A 15,722-nucleotide genomic window follows, 5' to 3' on the forward strand; every position below is an offset into this window, starting at 1 on the left:
ATTAAGAATCGATTGGTGCAATGGTTTCATTTCCTTCGAATGAATTCTTCGGGATACGAAAAATAATTTTTTCCCCCGCTAGATGGAAGCACTCTCGAAATTACGTCGCCTCATTCCTCCAACCATACTCTCACTTTCGCTCGATATATCTGTCTCTCCCTGACTCGCGCTCTCTCTATCTTTCTCTCTCTCTCTCTCTCTATAATAGATTTCTTTTCTTTAATAATAGTTAATATTTCTATTGCAATAGTTACATATCACATTTTTTTTTATGGGAAAGAACAATGTAAATATATATGTGTGTATATATATATATATATATACCACGAAATTGATGATATCTCTTTCATTCTCTCCCGCTCACTCTCTCTTCCTATCACACTCCATTATTTTTTTTTTTTTTTTTTTTTTTTTTAAATCAAATACTCGTTCATCGTTCATTTATTTATCGACGAGGCACTCATTTAAGGCACCATTAAAGAAGCTAACCATCGATATTCTCTAACGTAAAATTAATTCGATTACTATTGAAGTCGTTAAAACTACGATAAATAATTTTCAAATTTTTTTTTCTTACAGAGATTTGCTTCCTTTTGGACAGATAAAGATAATTCGTGAGGGAAAAGTTGGCTCTCTCTCTCTGGACGTTATCGTTAGAATTTCTTATCAATTAATTCGACCGTCCTATCTTTCCGGTAAAAAAATGAATAGAAGAAACACACCACTTTTCTCCATTTTCTCTACTCTCACTACTCTTTCGACCGAATCGATTAAACGAAAACGTAGAAGAGAACGGATAAAAGCGTTAATGGTAAAAAAAAAAAAAAAACCTCAAATGCTATAATATCAAACTACGACAAAATCCGATAGATAAAGATTCTCTTCAGTCCGATAAATCAGAAAATGAAAAGTAAATCGAGAATAAAAGTCTCGAAGTAAAAAATAAACGAACGAATTCTGAAGGCAAATCTCTCTCTCTCTCTCTCTCTCTCTCTCTCTCTCTCTCTTTCTTTCTCTTTTTTTCTCATCGTCTTTACAACAAAAAGTTCGTCTCGTGACGATCGAAAGCCCTGACGAATTCCTCCTCCTTTACAAAAATATCCAAATATATATCGCGTAACTTATTTTTTTTTTTTTTAAACGCACTTTCGTTCATCCCATGGACACAAGTTCGTCTCCCGGACACGTAATTTCCACATACACACGTAACACATACAAACGCATCACTTTCTCTCATTATCTTTCCTTTTTGCTCGTCCACCGTTGCTCTCACCACCTCCCCTCTCCCTTCCTCATTCGCTCCGTGTCCAAGTAACTCGTACGCACAAACCCATACACCCATGCAAACGAATCCCTTACTCGTTCTAACATTGGAAGACAATCGGAGTTCTTAAGCCACTTTAAATCTGCATAGCATGATCTTTGATCCGTTTTTCGCGCGTTTCGTCACTTCGATCACTTCAATACCAACGCGAACGACGAAAACTCGTTTCTGTATAAATATACATATACGTTATATATATGCCTGCGACTCTTTCTACTTCTCTTTCTCTCTTCCTCTCGATCCGTTCTTTCTCTCTGTCTCTCTCTCTCTCTCTCTCTCGCATGCGTCTTGCTCTCGTCTCCCTTTCACTCTCGAAATACAACTTTCCCCTCCCTCGTCCTTTCGCAACATGAAGGAGAGGGGGAGGGGAGGAATAATCCCGGAGGGGAAAAAACGCGAACATTATTATATATAAAGGATAAAACGAAAGAGTTAAGACAAAAAAAAAAAAAAAAAAAAGAAAAGAAAAAAAATATCATTTTGGAATATTGCAACGTTTCACCTGCCCCGGATCGAAATTGAAAAAAAAAAAAATATATATATATATATTAACGCTTCGTTCCCGTGAGTATCCTTGCGCGCGTGCGTGTGCGTGTGCGTGTGCACGATGGAGACAGAAAATGGAAGAGCGAACGGACAAAGCGGATGGACGACGATGGAAACGAGACGAGATCACGGGGTTATGGGTCCAAGAGAGATCAAAGAACAACTTTCTCGAAGGAAGTCACACAATTCGGTAGAGGCTTGGACGACTCCGTCCCTCTCGTTCCGACCTGTTTCCATTCGCCTTGTTCTTCGTTTCTCGATACGTTTCTACTACGCATACTACACGATTTATATCATTTTACATTACGATTCTATTTTTCTATCTCTCGGATCTTAAAATCTTAAAATTTCTTTTTTTTTTTTTCCTTTTTACGTTTTTTTTTTCCCCCGTATTTTTCCCTTTCTCCATGGTTGAATCGCGTATATATCAAGGATTCCCACGAGCAGGTCGAGACATCCGGGCTGATATCATCTCGTCCTTTCCGTTAAACGAGCGTAAAACTTAAAAGTAGAAGAGAAATAAAAAAAGGATGATGACGATGACGATAATGATAATGATGAAACGATGAAACGATGAGACGATGACGATAATGATAATGGAAGGGAGGGAGGGAGGGAGGGGGTGGAGGGAAGAAAAAGGAGATGAAAACGGCTCCGTTGGTCAGAAAATGATCTGACGCTATTAATTAAGATTAATATAACGATATTCAATATCGATAGTGATATTAATGATAACGTTAATAATTAATATTAAATTGTAGCGATAATAATAATAATAATAATATATATATATATAATAATATAATAATATAATAATCGTGACGATTATGAATAAAAAAAGGAAGAGATGATCGTTTTTTTTTTTTAAAGAACGAGAGTAAGATGCCTAACGATTTCCTACGAAAAGAAAAGAAACGCTTAAATAAGAAGCTGACGGAGAGGAAAAGAATCCGTCTACAACGCGAGAAATGCAGTTTAAATGTTAAAAAAATATATATATATATATATATTTATGTGTGTGTATGTATGTGTGTGTATATGAGCGCGCGCGCGCGCGCGCGCGTGTAAAAAGAATAAAAAGAAGAAGAAGAAGAAGAAGAAGAAGACGAAAAAAGAAAAAAAAAACCTCTTCAAGTCGGTGGAAGAGTCCGTGTCCCTCTCCCTTAAACACATTTTCTCCTGTCTTTTTCATCCATATCATTAAATTAGAGTAATATATATTTTTTTTCGGGTCCAACGCTCTTTGTTTGTCCTCTCTCTTGTTCTTCCTTCGCACGTGTTGCTCGAAATCACATCCGCGTATACATCTCTTAAAAAGATTGCGAGGAAAGAAAGAAAAGAAGAAAGAAATAAAGAAAGAAGAAGAAAAAGAAGAAGCAGTGGTAAAAGTAATAGTAATAAAAGAAGAAGAAGAAGAAGAAGAAGAAAACAAAAAGAATAAAATACCAAAGAGTGGAAGGACCCAGGAGTCGGAAAGAAGAGCGCCCCCTTTAGATCTTAAGATTGTCGAAGTCGGCGAGAGTGCTGCTGATCCTGTTGAACACGGGGAGCCTGGACTCGGCGTTGGGCGACAACGGGGACGGTGTCCTTGGCGCGAGCTCGTCCGAGCCCAACGGGCTGCAAACGCTGTTGGTTCGCGGACTGGGGCTCTGCCTGGTCGCGAGAAGGCCGAAATCCTGGCCGAAGCTGAACGGCGTGGTGGGCAGGCTGGTCACGGACGGTTGTTGGTTACAGTCGTCGCTGAAGAAACTCGCCATCGAGTTGGTGGGCGACTGGCTGAGGCTGGACGAAGGTGAAATCGAGTCCCCGGTGCTGCCGAGCGAGAAGGTCGGGCTGAGATTCAACGGCTTGGGCCTGGTGGCGCCGATCACCGAGCTCGCGCTCGTGGAACCGGTCTGGTGATGGTGGTGATGGTGGTGGTGGTGGTGATGGTGTTGGCTGGTCGTCAAGCTCAACGAGTTGGTTCTGAGCAATGGCGGTGGGTTGTACACGTTGCCCGAGTTGCACAGGCTCAACGAGTTGGTTCTCATCAGGTTGGGGGTGGTGGCCGCGGCGGCGATCGCCGTCACCTGGGGGGAGGCGACGATCTGCTCGAGCAACGAGACGTTGCTGCTCGAGTTCACGTTGGATCCGTTGCACCCGTTTCCACCGGCGGCCACGGCCGCGGCCGCCGCTGCGCTCAACAACGGGTTCAGGCTTATTATGTTGGGCTGGGTGGAACCCAGTTGGGCGCTCACTTTCTGATTGTGGATCCGTGCCTCCTCGAAGTTGTGGATGAAATGGCAACGGGGCCCGTACGGGCAGAAACCGATCGTGTGAAACGTGCGGCACAGCTCGGTCTTGTATTTGGGGTGGCGGGCGAGGTTGCGCAACTCGCTGTACCCGTGAGCGAACTGACACTTGTCGCCGTATTTGCAGGTGCCGCTCTCCTCGAACGGCCTGCACAACTCGGTCTTGTACCGGGAGGTCGGCTCGCTCGCGCTGCGATCCAGTTTACGGTGCTGCTCGATCAGGGTTGTTACCAGGGATGTGTAGCGGCGAAGTGGCGCGTGTCCCCCATTGTTCCCGCTCGAACCGTTGCTCGAGGTGTTTGTCGCGGATCCCGATGTCGCTTCCTTCGCCTTCGCAGATGCGTTCTGTAACACACCGATCCAAACTATATTTTCTTCGCCTCCTCCTTTCTCCCTATATTCATTTCCCTCCACAATTCTCCCTTTCGTCGTCCCTAACTCGTACAATTTCTTTCCACTTTTCATGGAAATTAATATAACACGACCTCCAAAAGATATTAAATTTTTTGATCCAATAGAAATTCCTTTACTAAATTCATTTATTCTTGTGTCATCAGGATTTACATTAAGTCATTATTATTTAATTATTAACAATTTAAAACTTAGAAAATCATATTTATCATTAACAATTCTATTAGGAATTTATTTTACAATTCTTCAAACAATTGAATACTCAAATTCATTTTTTTGTTTTAATGATAGAATTTATGGTTCAATTTTTTTTATCATTTTCATCTACTCTATTTCGCGTAATTTTTCCATTATTATCATCCCTCTGATATCGTAATAAAAATCATCAGAGATGATTAAGAATTGAATTATGCGATTAAAAGAAATATCTATCACAAAAGAAAAATTTGCACGATAAAATTTTCCTCGAAATTGCGAAATTTCGTTCCTCCCAATTAAATTATTAAATAAGAGAGGCCATTAGCCCGATTTTAGCCTGGAGCTATATATTTGCAAAGCAACATTTCTCCGTTCTTTCGAGAGAAAGAGAAAGAGAGAAAGAGAAAGAGAATAAGCTGGTCTTATTTATCCTTTGAGCAGAGAATGAAACGTTTCGAGGAATCGAGATGGAAGAGATGGCAGCAACAGCAATTGATATTTTTAATACGTGTGACGTAACGAAATAATACCAAGCGTGTGTAACAGATTTAAACGGTTTGTCGTGCCGTTCCTCGAGATAATTATAAAAACGAAGGCGGATTACCGATAGCGATAGCGGTAATAATTCCGCGGAATGGAGGAACAATACGCGTCATTTACCCGAAACTTCATCTAAGATATTACGATATTGATGATGGCTTACGCAACGCGATATAACCGCTCGGACCGCGAACCCTTGACCAACAACGATCATTTATTTCTAATAGATTGTCCAATCAAGGAATACAGGAAATGGCGTGCACAATTGCTTTATTCGAAACGTTGGAGAGATTTCGAACGTCCCGATGAAACGCTTCGTTATCTATCGGCTGACAATTTTACGCTTTTGCGACGAGATGTTGGCGATTTTGCGCGCAAACAGAGGAGAAAAAAAAAAAACGGAATTGAGTAATTCCGTGTTGTGAAACGGAATTACAAAAATAAATCTCCTTCTCGATATTTCAATTGCTCGCTTATCACAGGCTAAATGTGAAAGTTCGATTCTAAGTAATATATACATATGTGTGTGTGTGTGTGTGTATGTGTATTCTTACAGATTGATTTACCAACGATTTAAAAATTTGAAATCTGTTACGTAAGCACGAATTTCTATTCGAACAATGAAATTATCAACACGTATCGATACGCTCGATTCCAAACAATTAATTTCTGTCTTCGATACGAAAAAAAACATCGTTATCGTTAATTGCTTTTAAATCGAGAGAGAGAGAGAGAGAGAGAGAGAGAGAGAGAGAGAGAGAGAGAGAGAGAGAGAGAGAGAGAGAGGTAGAATTCGATCGATGACAAGTTTTAAAAATTATAGAAAGAGGATCCAGGTATGCGAGGACGAAAGGCAACGGTTCGAAAGGGACCTTTTTTCCAAGAGGGAAGAAACCAAAATTTGTTGTTGAGAGAATCTACCTGAGAAAAATCTGAGAATAAACTCCTGCGAAGAGAGAGAGAAACTGCCCCTTTGGAAACAATCGGATTTTACGAGGCCCTCACCGAACGAGAAGACCCAAGAAATCTTAGATAGAGAAAATTTCAACTCAACCTTTCTTCAAACCATAAAAACGAACCCTCCATCTTCGGTATTTACTACAATTCCTGTCAATCTTTATCTAGCTCTCCATTAAGCGCTACTTTAACCGGGGTTCGGTTAAATATATTATCGTTGCCAGATAGTATCGTCGATTTCGTGAGCTTTCACAAAAAATATTTTCAAGGAAACGTATTTATTGTAAAAAAAAAAAAACATCATTCGGGTGATTCTTCTGTTTTTTAAAAAAATATCCTCATAATTTTTTTTTTTTCTTTAGAAGAGGCAAACCGTTTATCACGGAATCAATTATCATACTTCAATTTATATTAGAATTGACATTTGCCAAGGTGAACCGACATCTTATATGACTAAGACCAATCGTCATACCGATAGTTTTTATGCTAATGGAGCAAATTCTTTTTCTTTTTTTTCCATCTCCGTCGAAATTTTTGTATATATATATTAAATGAAAGAGGGAGAGAGGAATAGGATCGGGACCGGATATCAATCGAAATCGTTGATATGTAAGAATAAATTACAAGAGGACGATTAAATTAACGCGCATACGAAAGTGTATTATCGTATCGAGGACGACGAGTTTTCAATCAATGTAATCGATCGAAATGTTCTCGGTTTACATTAAAGAGAATAAAAACCGTAAACCAGCTAGAGTTAAATGGCTTATTATGGTAATTTACAGCCTTTAATCACGTGCACGCTCGTACTTTGCGGGTAAACATTTATTGTAAGCCGCGCATACGATGTAATAAACAATAACCCTGAAATCAATTTAAATTATCCGTCTCGTTAATATGTTTATTTTTATCTACGATATAACGAGTTCGAAATTGTGCAATAGAATTATTCGACAAAAGCAGGAACAACGCGATCGTGTGTCGAAACACCGTTACTTGTTGAATCACCGAGTGTGCAGCAATCCTATAATAATTAATTTCGAAATCGTACGTACATACGCGTGTACGGAAAAATCGAGTTCGCCGATACTCGTCGATGACGCTTTAAAAGAAAATTTTAAATTATATTATATTATAAAATAAATTAAAAAGGAATTCGAATCGTTTGCTTCGTTAATCTTTGCCCAAAGATCGATTCTTATGCTCCTCCATCAGTAGTTTCCACAGATCCTTTCGCATCGTCTGGAAATTTCCACTAGCACGTGCGTTCGCACAGTGTATAATGCACGAGTCCCGTGATACGTGTTTCCAGTATGTTAATGTTAATACTTTTGTCGAGTTTAAACCGGCGTAAGAAAAACATTCGAATTTCGTCCCCGTTTATCGTCCACGAATTTCGACGATAAATACATCTGCTATTATTAGCATCGTTGGTAAAATAATTTCCCACAATTTAGAAATCGTTATCGATTCTTCACACCGTCTACTGAACGATATCTCGTTCAAACAATGGAAGAATTCGCTACCATACAACACAGTTTGAACAATGAGAATTCTTTCGACGAAGAACGAGTAAAAAATTTTCTTCTTTCTTTAATTTCTGATTCACGATTTCATCATCTGACCTTTCGAATCCCTTTTTTTAAAATTAAAATTCTTCGACGCGGAAATCGCATTCGTCGGTTTCATCATCGATCGATCTTCCACAAATTTTGCGAGAGAAAGATTCTCCGGGATGAGTTGGCAGATCCATCCGAAAGAAGGAGGGAAGAAAAAAACGATCGATCTCTTGCGTCAGTCGAAAACTGCAAGGCAGCAGGCCTCCTTCCGAGGAAAGAGTTACGTGTCGAGGATGGAAAAACGATGGAAAAAGGTCGCGGTGGCAAAAAAAAAGTACATTCTTCTCGAGAAATTTCTCTCGAATGGCCGCTGGTCGAGGTCGACGACGCCATACTCGATGAAAGAAAACGGATTTCGTCGTCTCACCGTGGATGATTCACGCCAAACCTCTCGCCGTACTACTCTCGGGAAACAAGTGCATAGAAGTGTGCAGCACGGAGTCTGCTAATCGCTGCTCTCTGGTGTGTAACAGTCGTCGAGAGAGTTTCCACGAAACAGGCTGAAAATAGGCATACCACTTTTCATTCACTCGATTCGACCACGACGACAGTCGGGGAGTCTGGCGTGGCACAGCAGCGCGTTCATCTGGTCGATTCGTTTCCTAAGCAGAACACCGAGCTTTGTGTGTACTCGATACTCGATAACCCATCGAAAGATGCTCTCACTTTTCCCCCTCCTCTCCCAAAAAAAAAAAGTTAAAAGTTAAAACTTTGTGTATGAAAAATTGAAACGTTTCTTAAAAGTTTTAATTCTATTTCTAATTAAATTGATTTCTTCTATTAGGAAATTATGAAACTCGATAACCCATCGAAAGATGCTCTCACTTTTCCCAAAAGAAAAAGTTAAAAGTTAAAACTTTGTGTATGAAAAATTGAAACGTTCCTTAAAAGTTTTAATTCTATTTCTAATTAAATTGATTTCTTCTATTAAGAAATTATGAAATTTATTTCATGAATCTTCACGTTTGCGCAAAGAAATAGATAAGAACAGGGAATAAATTGAAACGAATCTCTTGTTTATACATTTGATTAACACGTTAATGATTGGATATCGCTAATACGAATCTAAACATTTTTTTTTCAATTTATTTCAAGGAATAAAACAATACTTTTTATATAATATATAATTAATTAATCAAATTAGAAGCAATTCTGCGTTTCTAATAATCATTTATATTTATATCAGAATGATCAATTTACTATTTACTAGAATTAATTGAAGATTATAAATTAATTTTTATATCTTCTATATCAATCAAAGTGTATATAGTCAAGTGTATTAATCACGCTCAAATTTTATAAATGTTACGATTCTTCTTATATTTAAATTTTCCAAAAAACGTATAAATTTCCCCGATCCAATCCAATTGGTTTTCTTCATTTCATATGTTTTTTAAAAATTAGAATATTAATCACGCTCAAAATACGATTCTTTACGATTCTTCTTAAATTTAAATTTTTCAAAAAACGTATAAATTTTTCCGATCTAATCCAATAGGTTTTCTTCATTTCATATGTTTTTTTAAAAATTAGAACATTAATCAAATTGTATAAATTTTACGATTCTTCTTAAATTTAAATTTTTCAAAAAACAAATTTCCCCGATCCAATTGGTTTTCTTCATTTCATATGTTTTTTTTAAAATTAGAACATTAATCAAATTGTATAAATTTTACGATTCTTCTTAAATTTAAATTTTCCAAAAAACGTATAAATTTCCCCGATCCAATTGGTTTTCTTCATTTCATATGGGAAAACGAGCCAATTGTCGCGTCCTTGTTCCTTTGAATTAGCGATCAAAGTTCTAAGTGGAACGAAATTTTTAAGATTTCAATGTTATAGGAAAAAGAAGAAAAGGGGGGCATAAGTGGGTCAGTTATCGAAGAAACGCATATATATATTATGTATAAACGTTTATCCGTACGGTTTTATCGAATGCATGAATCGTATATAGCTTTTAAAGTTATCGGATATACCTTTGTTAACAATGAGTCATCGAGTGAGTGTCATTTGAGTGAGTGATCCTTCCATAATTTTTTAATCGTCTCGTGTCACAATTTATACACACGAAAAATATCGATTCCTCTGTTCAATATTTCTTTATCACGCTACGAAAAAAACAATGAAAAGATATTAATCACGCGTAAAATAATAACGAAACAATACTAATTTGATAACGTATCAAATTATTAATGATATCAGATCTGGAAGAAGGAAAAGTAATTAAAAAAAATAAACGAAAACCTCATTTCTCCGATACCATCAATTAATTAACGTTTTTATTATTATATTTACAACATCGATTTTTTGCATAATGATAAATTTTCCTTTTTATCTTTTTAATATTTATCCCTTTCGATATTGAAAACGCAATCACTCGACAAATCGAATCGCTTCGTCATTTGTTATTAGATTGCTAATAGATTTTTTAAGAATGTAACAATAAATGACTCGACTGTTATATCAATTTAAACACTATGGTTTATTGTTTGCGCAATTTTCTATTCCACGCATATGGAAAAGTTTCACCAGATGTGGTAGATGATAAGGTAATGAGATTGATAAAACCACGACTATATAGCAGTATTATCGTATTTTGAACGAAACAACGCAATATATGACGATTGCTTGTCATGTTCTAAGATAAAAACTTTTAAGTTTTGTACGAATTCGTCTACTTTTCTCCTTTTTTATTTTTTTTATTCAAATTTTGGACCGTTCAAAACTTCCTTACAAAATTTCTTTCTCCATATAATATATAAAAAAAAAAACTTCTGTTTCAATGGAATGTTTGAATGGAAGAAAAATTTAGAAAAAAAAAATTTAGAAATTTTCTCTAAGAAGATTAAAAATAAATAAACGCGATCCGTTTTCGAGACATGGAAGAAAATTATCGCTCGAGGAGAAATAATGAAACTTTTTTTCTTTTTATCTTAATTTTAAGGAAAACTTGTATTGCTATTTTGACCGCAAAATAAATAAACATATGACAGACGTAGAAATATCGTCGTGCGGAATGAAAGAATAACACAACGTCATAAATATTGCATACACGACGAGTGATAAATTGCATACAACAGTTTATTCAGATATTTAAATATTCCACGTTCCCATGACATCAGAAACCTGCATTGCACCAATATACAACGCAATATATATATATATATTGTTCGTTACGATTAATCAATGCGTTCAATCTCAACGATGTTTCACCATTCCCAATTGGACGAAGGAACAAACTAAAATAGCACACGGTGTATAAGTGTATTATAAGTTGTGATGAAAGAAGAACTTGATTGTTTTCTAATGCTACGAAATTTTAATTACACACACTACGAATTAATTCAAAATATTAAATCTCTGATGTGTTTCAAAGCTTATGTTTTAATTGCAACGTACATTGTATATATATATATATTGTATTTGAAGTAATAATGATATATCGATCGAATGTTTGAACAACGTTTTGGCTGTATAAAAATGGCAGAGATTAAATTAAATTCAAAAGATTCGTATAAAAAAATTCGGATTCGATAAGGTTGGATAAGTTACGATATGGCGTAAGTATTTAACATACTTGTTGTCACAAAAAAAAGAAAATTATAATTCGTTGCAATTAATTATATATAATATTTTTAACATTTTTTTTTTAATTTTAGACCGATATTATAAGAAAATTATACGAAATTCCGAAAATATCCCATTCAGTATTGTTGTTATTGTAACCGATAATATTTTATTTTTTAATTTCGACGATAACTAATCGTAAATTACGTAGTTTATCTTAATCCTTATAATCTAATGAGCCATTTTAACAGCTTTTTACGATTTGTTATTCAAACGATTGTCGATTAGCGATTATACATTTTATACTTTTAGGAAAATTAGAAATCTACCTGATGGAAAGAAACTATATATTTTACGAACGAAAACTAACTTTATCTTTCAAGAAATAATTTAAAAAAAATTATTAATTTAAAAAAAAACTATCGTCGAATTTTATCTTCTTCGATTCTTGAATCGAATGAAAAATCTTTCGATCTCTCAATAAAATAAATTGTTGCGAATTCAAAGTTGAGTTTACACGCGTAATATATGATATTCAAAAGTGTCACTTATATCTAATGTAATATACATCATATTTTAAATTCTATCGCTGCTTAAATCGTCGATACTCGATGATTAATCAAAATATCATTTCGAAGAAAATGATTCATCAATTTCTAGAATTATAATAATAAATGACAACTCGGTCGATAGAATAATTTCAAAAATCACTCCACTCCACTCTCCACATATATATATATATATATCTTTCTCGTGCGAAATTATTTTTTTTAACCTCGACTCGTCGAAAAATATAAAAACCATTTTGAGAAGAAGAAAGAAGTAAAGCGAAGGAATAAAAGAAGGATAGAGACAGCCTATTATATCGATACAAGTTTCACGGCTTCTATTGCACGTTCAAACCTCGAAGACCATGGATTCATTCCGAAGGTCAAAGGTGAAAGTAAGCGGAGCGAGAGGAAAAAGGCAATGGCGGGCAACGAAGGAGTCAAGAGCGAAGAAGCAGCAACGTGGCGCCAGTTGAATGGAAATCGGCGCTTCACGCACGTTCTTACGTAACCGAGCCATCGTCGGGATTCACTTTAATTATCCTAATTATCCGGTTTGTCCGCCGCTATTGAAACGGTATTCGCAAAATACCATCCCATTATATTTTCCTCGCCCGAGGCGGAATCCGTGGATCGACAGAAGTAAAAAATCTCGATTATTAACAATGTTCGATTATTAATTGTCGCTGAATTAACCAACGGAATTATCCCGTATCGCGCATATTTTTCCCGCCGTTTCGACAATTTTTATGGGCTGTTTCAGTCGGTAATAACGTTTTCTGCGATTTTGTCGAACATAAAAATATTATACGGTGTGTGTGTGTGTGTGTGTGTGTGTGTGTGTGTGTGTGTGTGTGTGTGTGTGTGTGTGTGTGTGTGTGTGTGTGTGTGTGTGTAAAGACGAGCGTATCTCTGTAAAAGGGAAGATTGAGAAACACTGATTCGGAGGATGATAGTTTCTGTATAACTGGAAAAGCATGGATATTAATAAAAGATGAATATAGTGTCTCTCATTGAAATTTTGAATATTGTTTGTAAATAACGTTTATATACGGAATTATAGGAATTATAAATAGAGTTAACCTTTTCGTCCTTATTAACAATCGGATGTATATACACACACACACACACACAGAGAAAGAGAAATTTCCCATGAGAGGCTAATTACGAAGTATTAGAGATAAGTAATATTTAATTTGAAATAAATAGATATGTACACGTCACGTTATCATTGTATTGTATCACTTATGCTAATCATCATTGTATCATCAATAATTTATTTATATATTAATTTCTCATTCTCAGTAATGCAAATGGGGAGGAAGAGGAAAGGATGGATTATTTTTTTTTTTCCTCGTTCAAAATAACGAGGTACGTAAAAAAACAAGATAGAAGAATCTTTGCACGGAGAAACAAATCGTAAGGTTGATATTAAGACGAAGGCAAAAAATAAATAGCACGTGATCCCTTGTTAACCTTATTGTTTGAATTTGCAATACGCTACTTTTCCTAACGATAAATTGACCTCAGCAACAGACGTTTAACACGTAACGTCCTGATGTTCTACAATTGGCCCGCACTACACACAGGCGTGCTGCGATATCGTGACATCGCGAATGTCACGTGAACGCGATAAAAAAATAAGATAGCATTGTGAGTAGCACAGTGGTATATGTAGCGAAATATTCAGCTGAATTGCAAACGCGTATCGTATGCATACCCGTTTATGAAATTATATACTTTATTCCTTCTCGGCCAAAGATAACTCGTGAAAACAGGCTTCAGTGTGAAAATACCTTTAACGTGATACCTTTGTCCTTTTACATATCAATTCATCGTTAACAATATTGGGGAGAGAAAAAGTTTCTAATTTATCATTACGATAAGTTTAATTATTTCTTCGATGAGCATTTAGATAAAAGTAACTATCTATCTCGTTAATTCTTATGAGAAATTGCGTTTACCAAATAGGTTAATCTGTTATCTATTTAATTGTATTTCACATTAAAGCTTAATAGCACAAAGAAGAAAAAAGGATATCGTTATCTCTTGTTTCATCATTTCTATTCGAACGAGTCGCAGATGATCGGACTAAGGTAATCGGAAATAGCTGGCAGAGACTGCGCACGCGCGAAGGATCGAGGGAGAAAGACACGGTCGAGGAGAGTTTTCGAGCCGCAACAAGGATCGGGGGAAAAGAAGCGAGAGCGTAGGAACGTTTCGTTTTCCGGCGCAGAAGAGCGTGTCGCCCCTTTCGAGAGCGCTGTGCGCAGCTTTTTCCCTTCGTCTCGACGTGACCACCGTGCGTGCCTGCCTGCCTGCCTTGCTCGCCAGTATAGTGATTGTAAAACGCGATGACTAACGTATGATTCAGTCGTGATACCGAGCGAAAAAGATGGCGACGCCCGTGTAAAAACCGGATCTCAACTTTTCAACAGTCGATTCGCCGCTGCACTTGTTTCTCTTTTCCGTGATTCCTCGATCCAGCAACGTTCAATGACACTTTTTATTACGTGGCACGCCATTTTATCCATTTTATTCTCAGATATATTGTTCCCTCGCTCAAGGATCTCCCTTTCCAGTCCAACTTTTAGCAAATCCCTATACTTTTTCTTCTTATCTATCTGCCAGAGAAGTTAAATACGGATTTCTTTTTTCTTTTTCTTTTTTGAATATAGAGAACTCAAGCGTTAAAAAGTAACGAAACGCGGCATTATAATAAACTGAATAAATATTTCGAATTTCCTGGGCTTAAAAAAAGTGTTTGTTTTCTCAGCTGATCCCCCTCAGCTTGTTTCGCGCGTCTACTCTTTTAATCGACTCCACGTAGCAACCAATGCGCTCTCTTCGAAGAGAATTTTATTTTCTTTATTCTTCATCGAATAAAATATATTTAAAAAATTTGTAATATATTTTACTAATGAATTTCTTTTATGTCCCCCAGTACTGAAAGCAAGGTACTTATTTACGATCGATAATTTCATGTATCTGTGCTTAAATTTTATTGATATCTAAAAGTAATTGTATTCTAAGAGATTATAGTCCGGCACAAAACGCAAAACAATACCTATTTATGATTACGTATTTTTCTTTTTTTCTCTCTCTCTCTCTCTCTCTCTCTCACGCGTTACATGCATCGAGCAAAGTGAAATTACATTCTTCAAAAAAATACACCGCATAATAATTTGTCTGAGTTTGTCCTTTTTAATATAACTGCTGAGTGTTTTTTCGTTTTGAATTATCGCCAACAACTGATGATTTTGAATTGAATATATTGTAGCGTAAACTCGCAATTAAAACAATATCCGTCCCATTTATAGAATCAAAAAAAAAAAAAAAGAAAAAAAAAAAATGCGTCGGATAAATGGGCAGATATTTGTGCACGACACTGTACATCGATAAATCGAAGCACAATACCCTTTGTGCCTTCGATAACCGGTGAAATTGCCGCAACGATTCCACGCAATTATTCCTTCGATGTGATGTGATCTAATAAACAATTCAATACCTACATACCGCGCGTCCACTATTTTCTTTGCGCCTGTGTATAACCGCCATTGTGTTTGCTTTATCAGAATCAACCTTTTGTAACGTTTCACCGCCGGTAGAAAGTTAAACAGTTTTCACAACCCACGTGGTTGCCTACTCACACTTCTACCAACCTCTATTATTCCCAACTTTTCCTTCTCGTTTTTCCTCCCCGCTTTTCCACGCCGATAGA

At 36.5% G+C, this 15,722-nt stretch overlaps 1 protein-coding gene across 2 annotated transcripts in view; it reads right to left on the minus strand.

The window, feature by feature from the left end:
• Nucleotides 1-262: 262 nt before the first annotated feature.
• The window catches only part of LOC725393 (protein TIS11), a 36,030-nt gene continuing 20,570 nt past the window's right edge, over nt 263-15,722 (minus strand). Inside the window, exons 2-3 of one of the 2 annotated variants that reach the window (XM_001121248.5) lie at nt 3,317-4,506; nt 263-2,371 (exon numbers count right to left, since the gene is read on the minus strand). In XM_001121248.5, the coding sequence (XP_001121248.1) occupies nt 3,361-4,506 (1,146 nt within the window). In that variant the 3' untranslated portion in view covers nt 263-2,371; nt 3,317-3,360. Of the gene's footprint in view, nt 4,507-15,722 lie in introns of both variants that reach the window. The other variant, XM_016915860.2, reaches the window with a different exon arrangement.

The sequence above is a fragment of the Apis mellifera genome, linkage group LG13, assembly GCF_003254395.2.
Source record: "Apis mellifera strain DH4 linkage group LG13, Amel_HAv3.1, whole genome shotgun sequence".
NCBI lineage: Eukaryota > Metazoa > Arthropoda > Insecta > Hymenoptera > Apidae > Apis > Apis mellifera.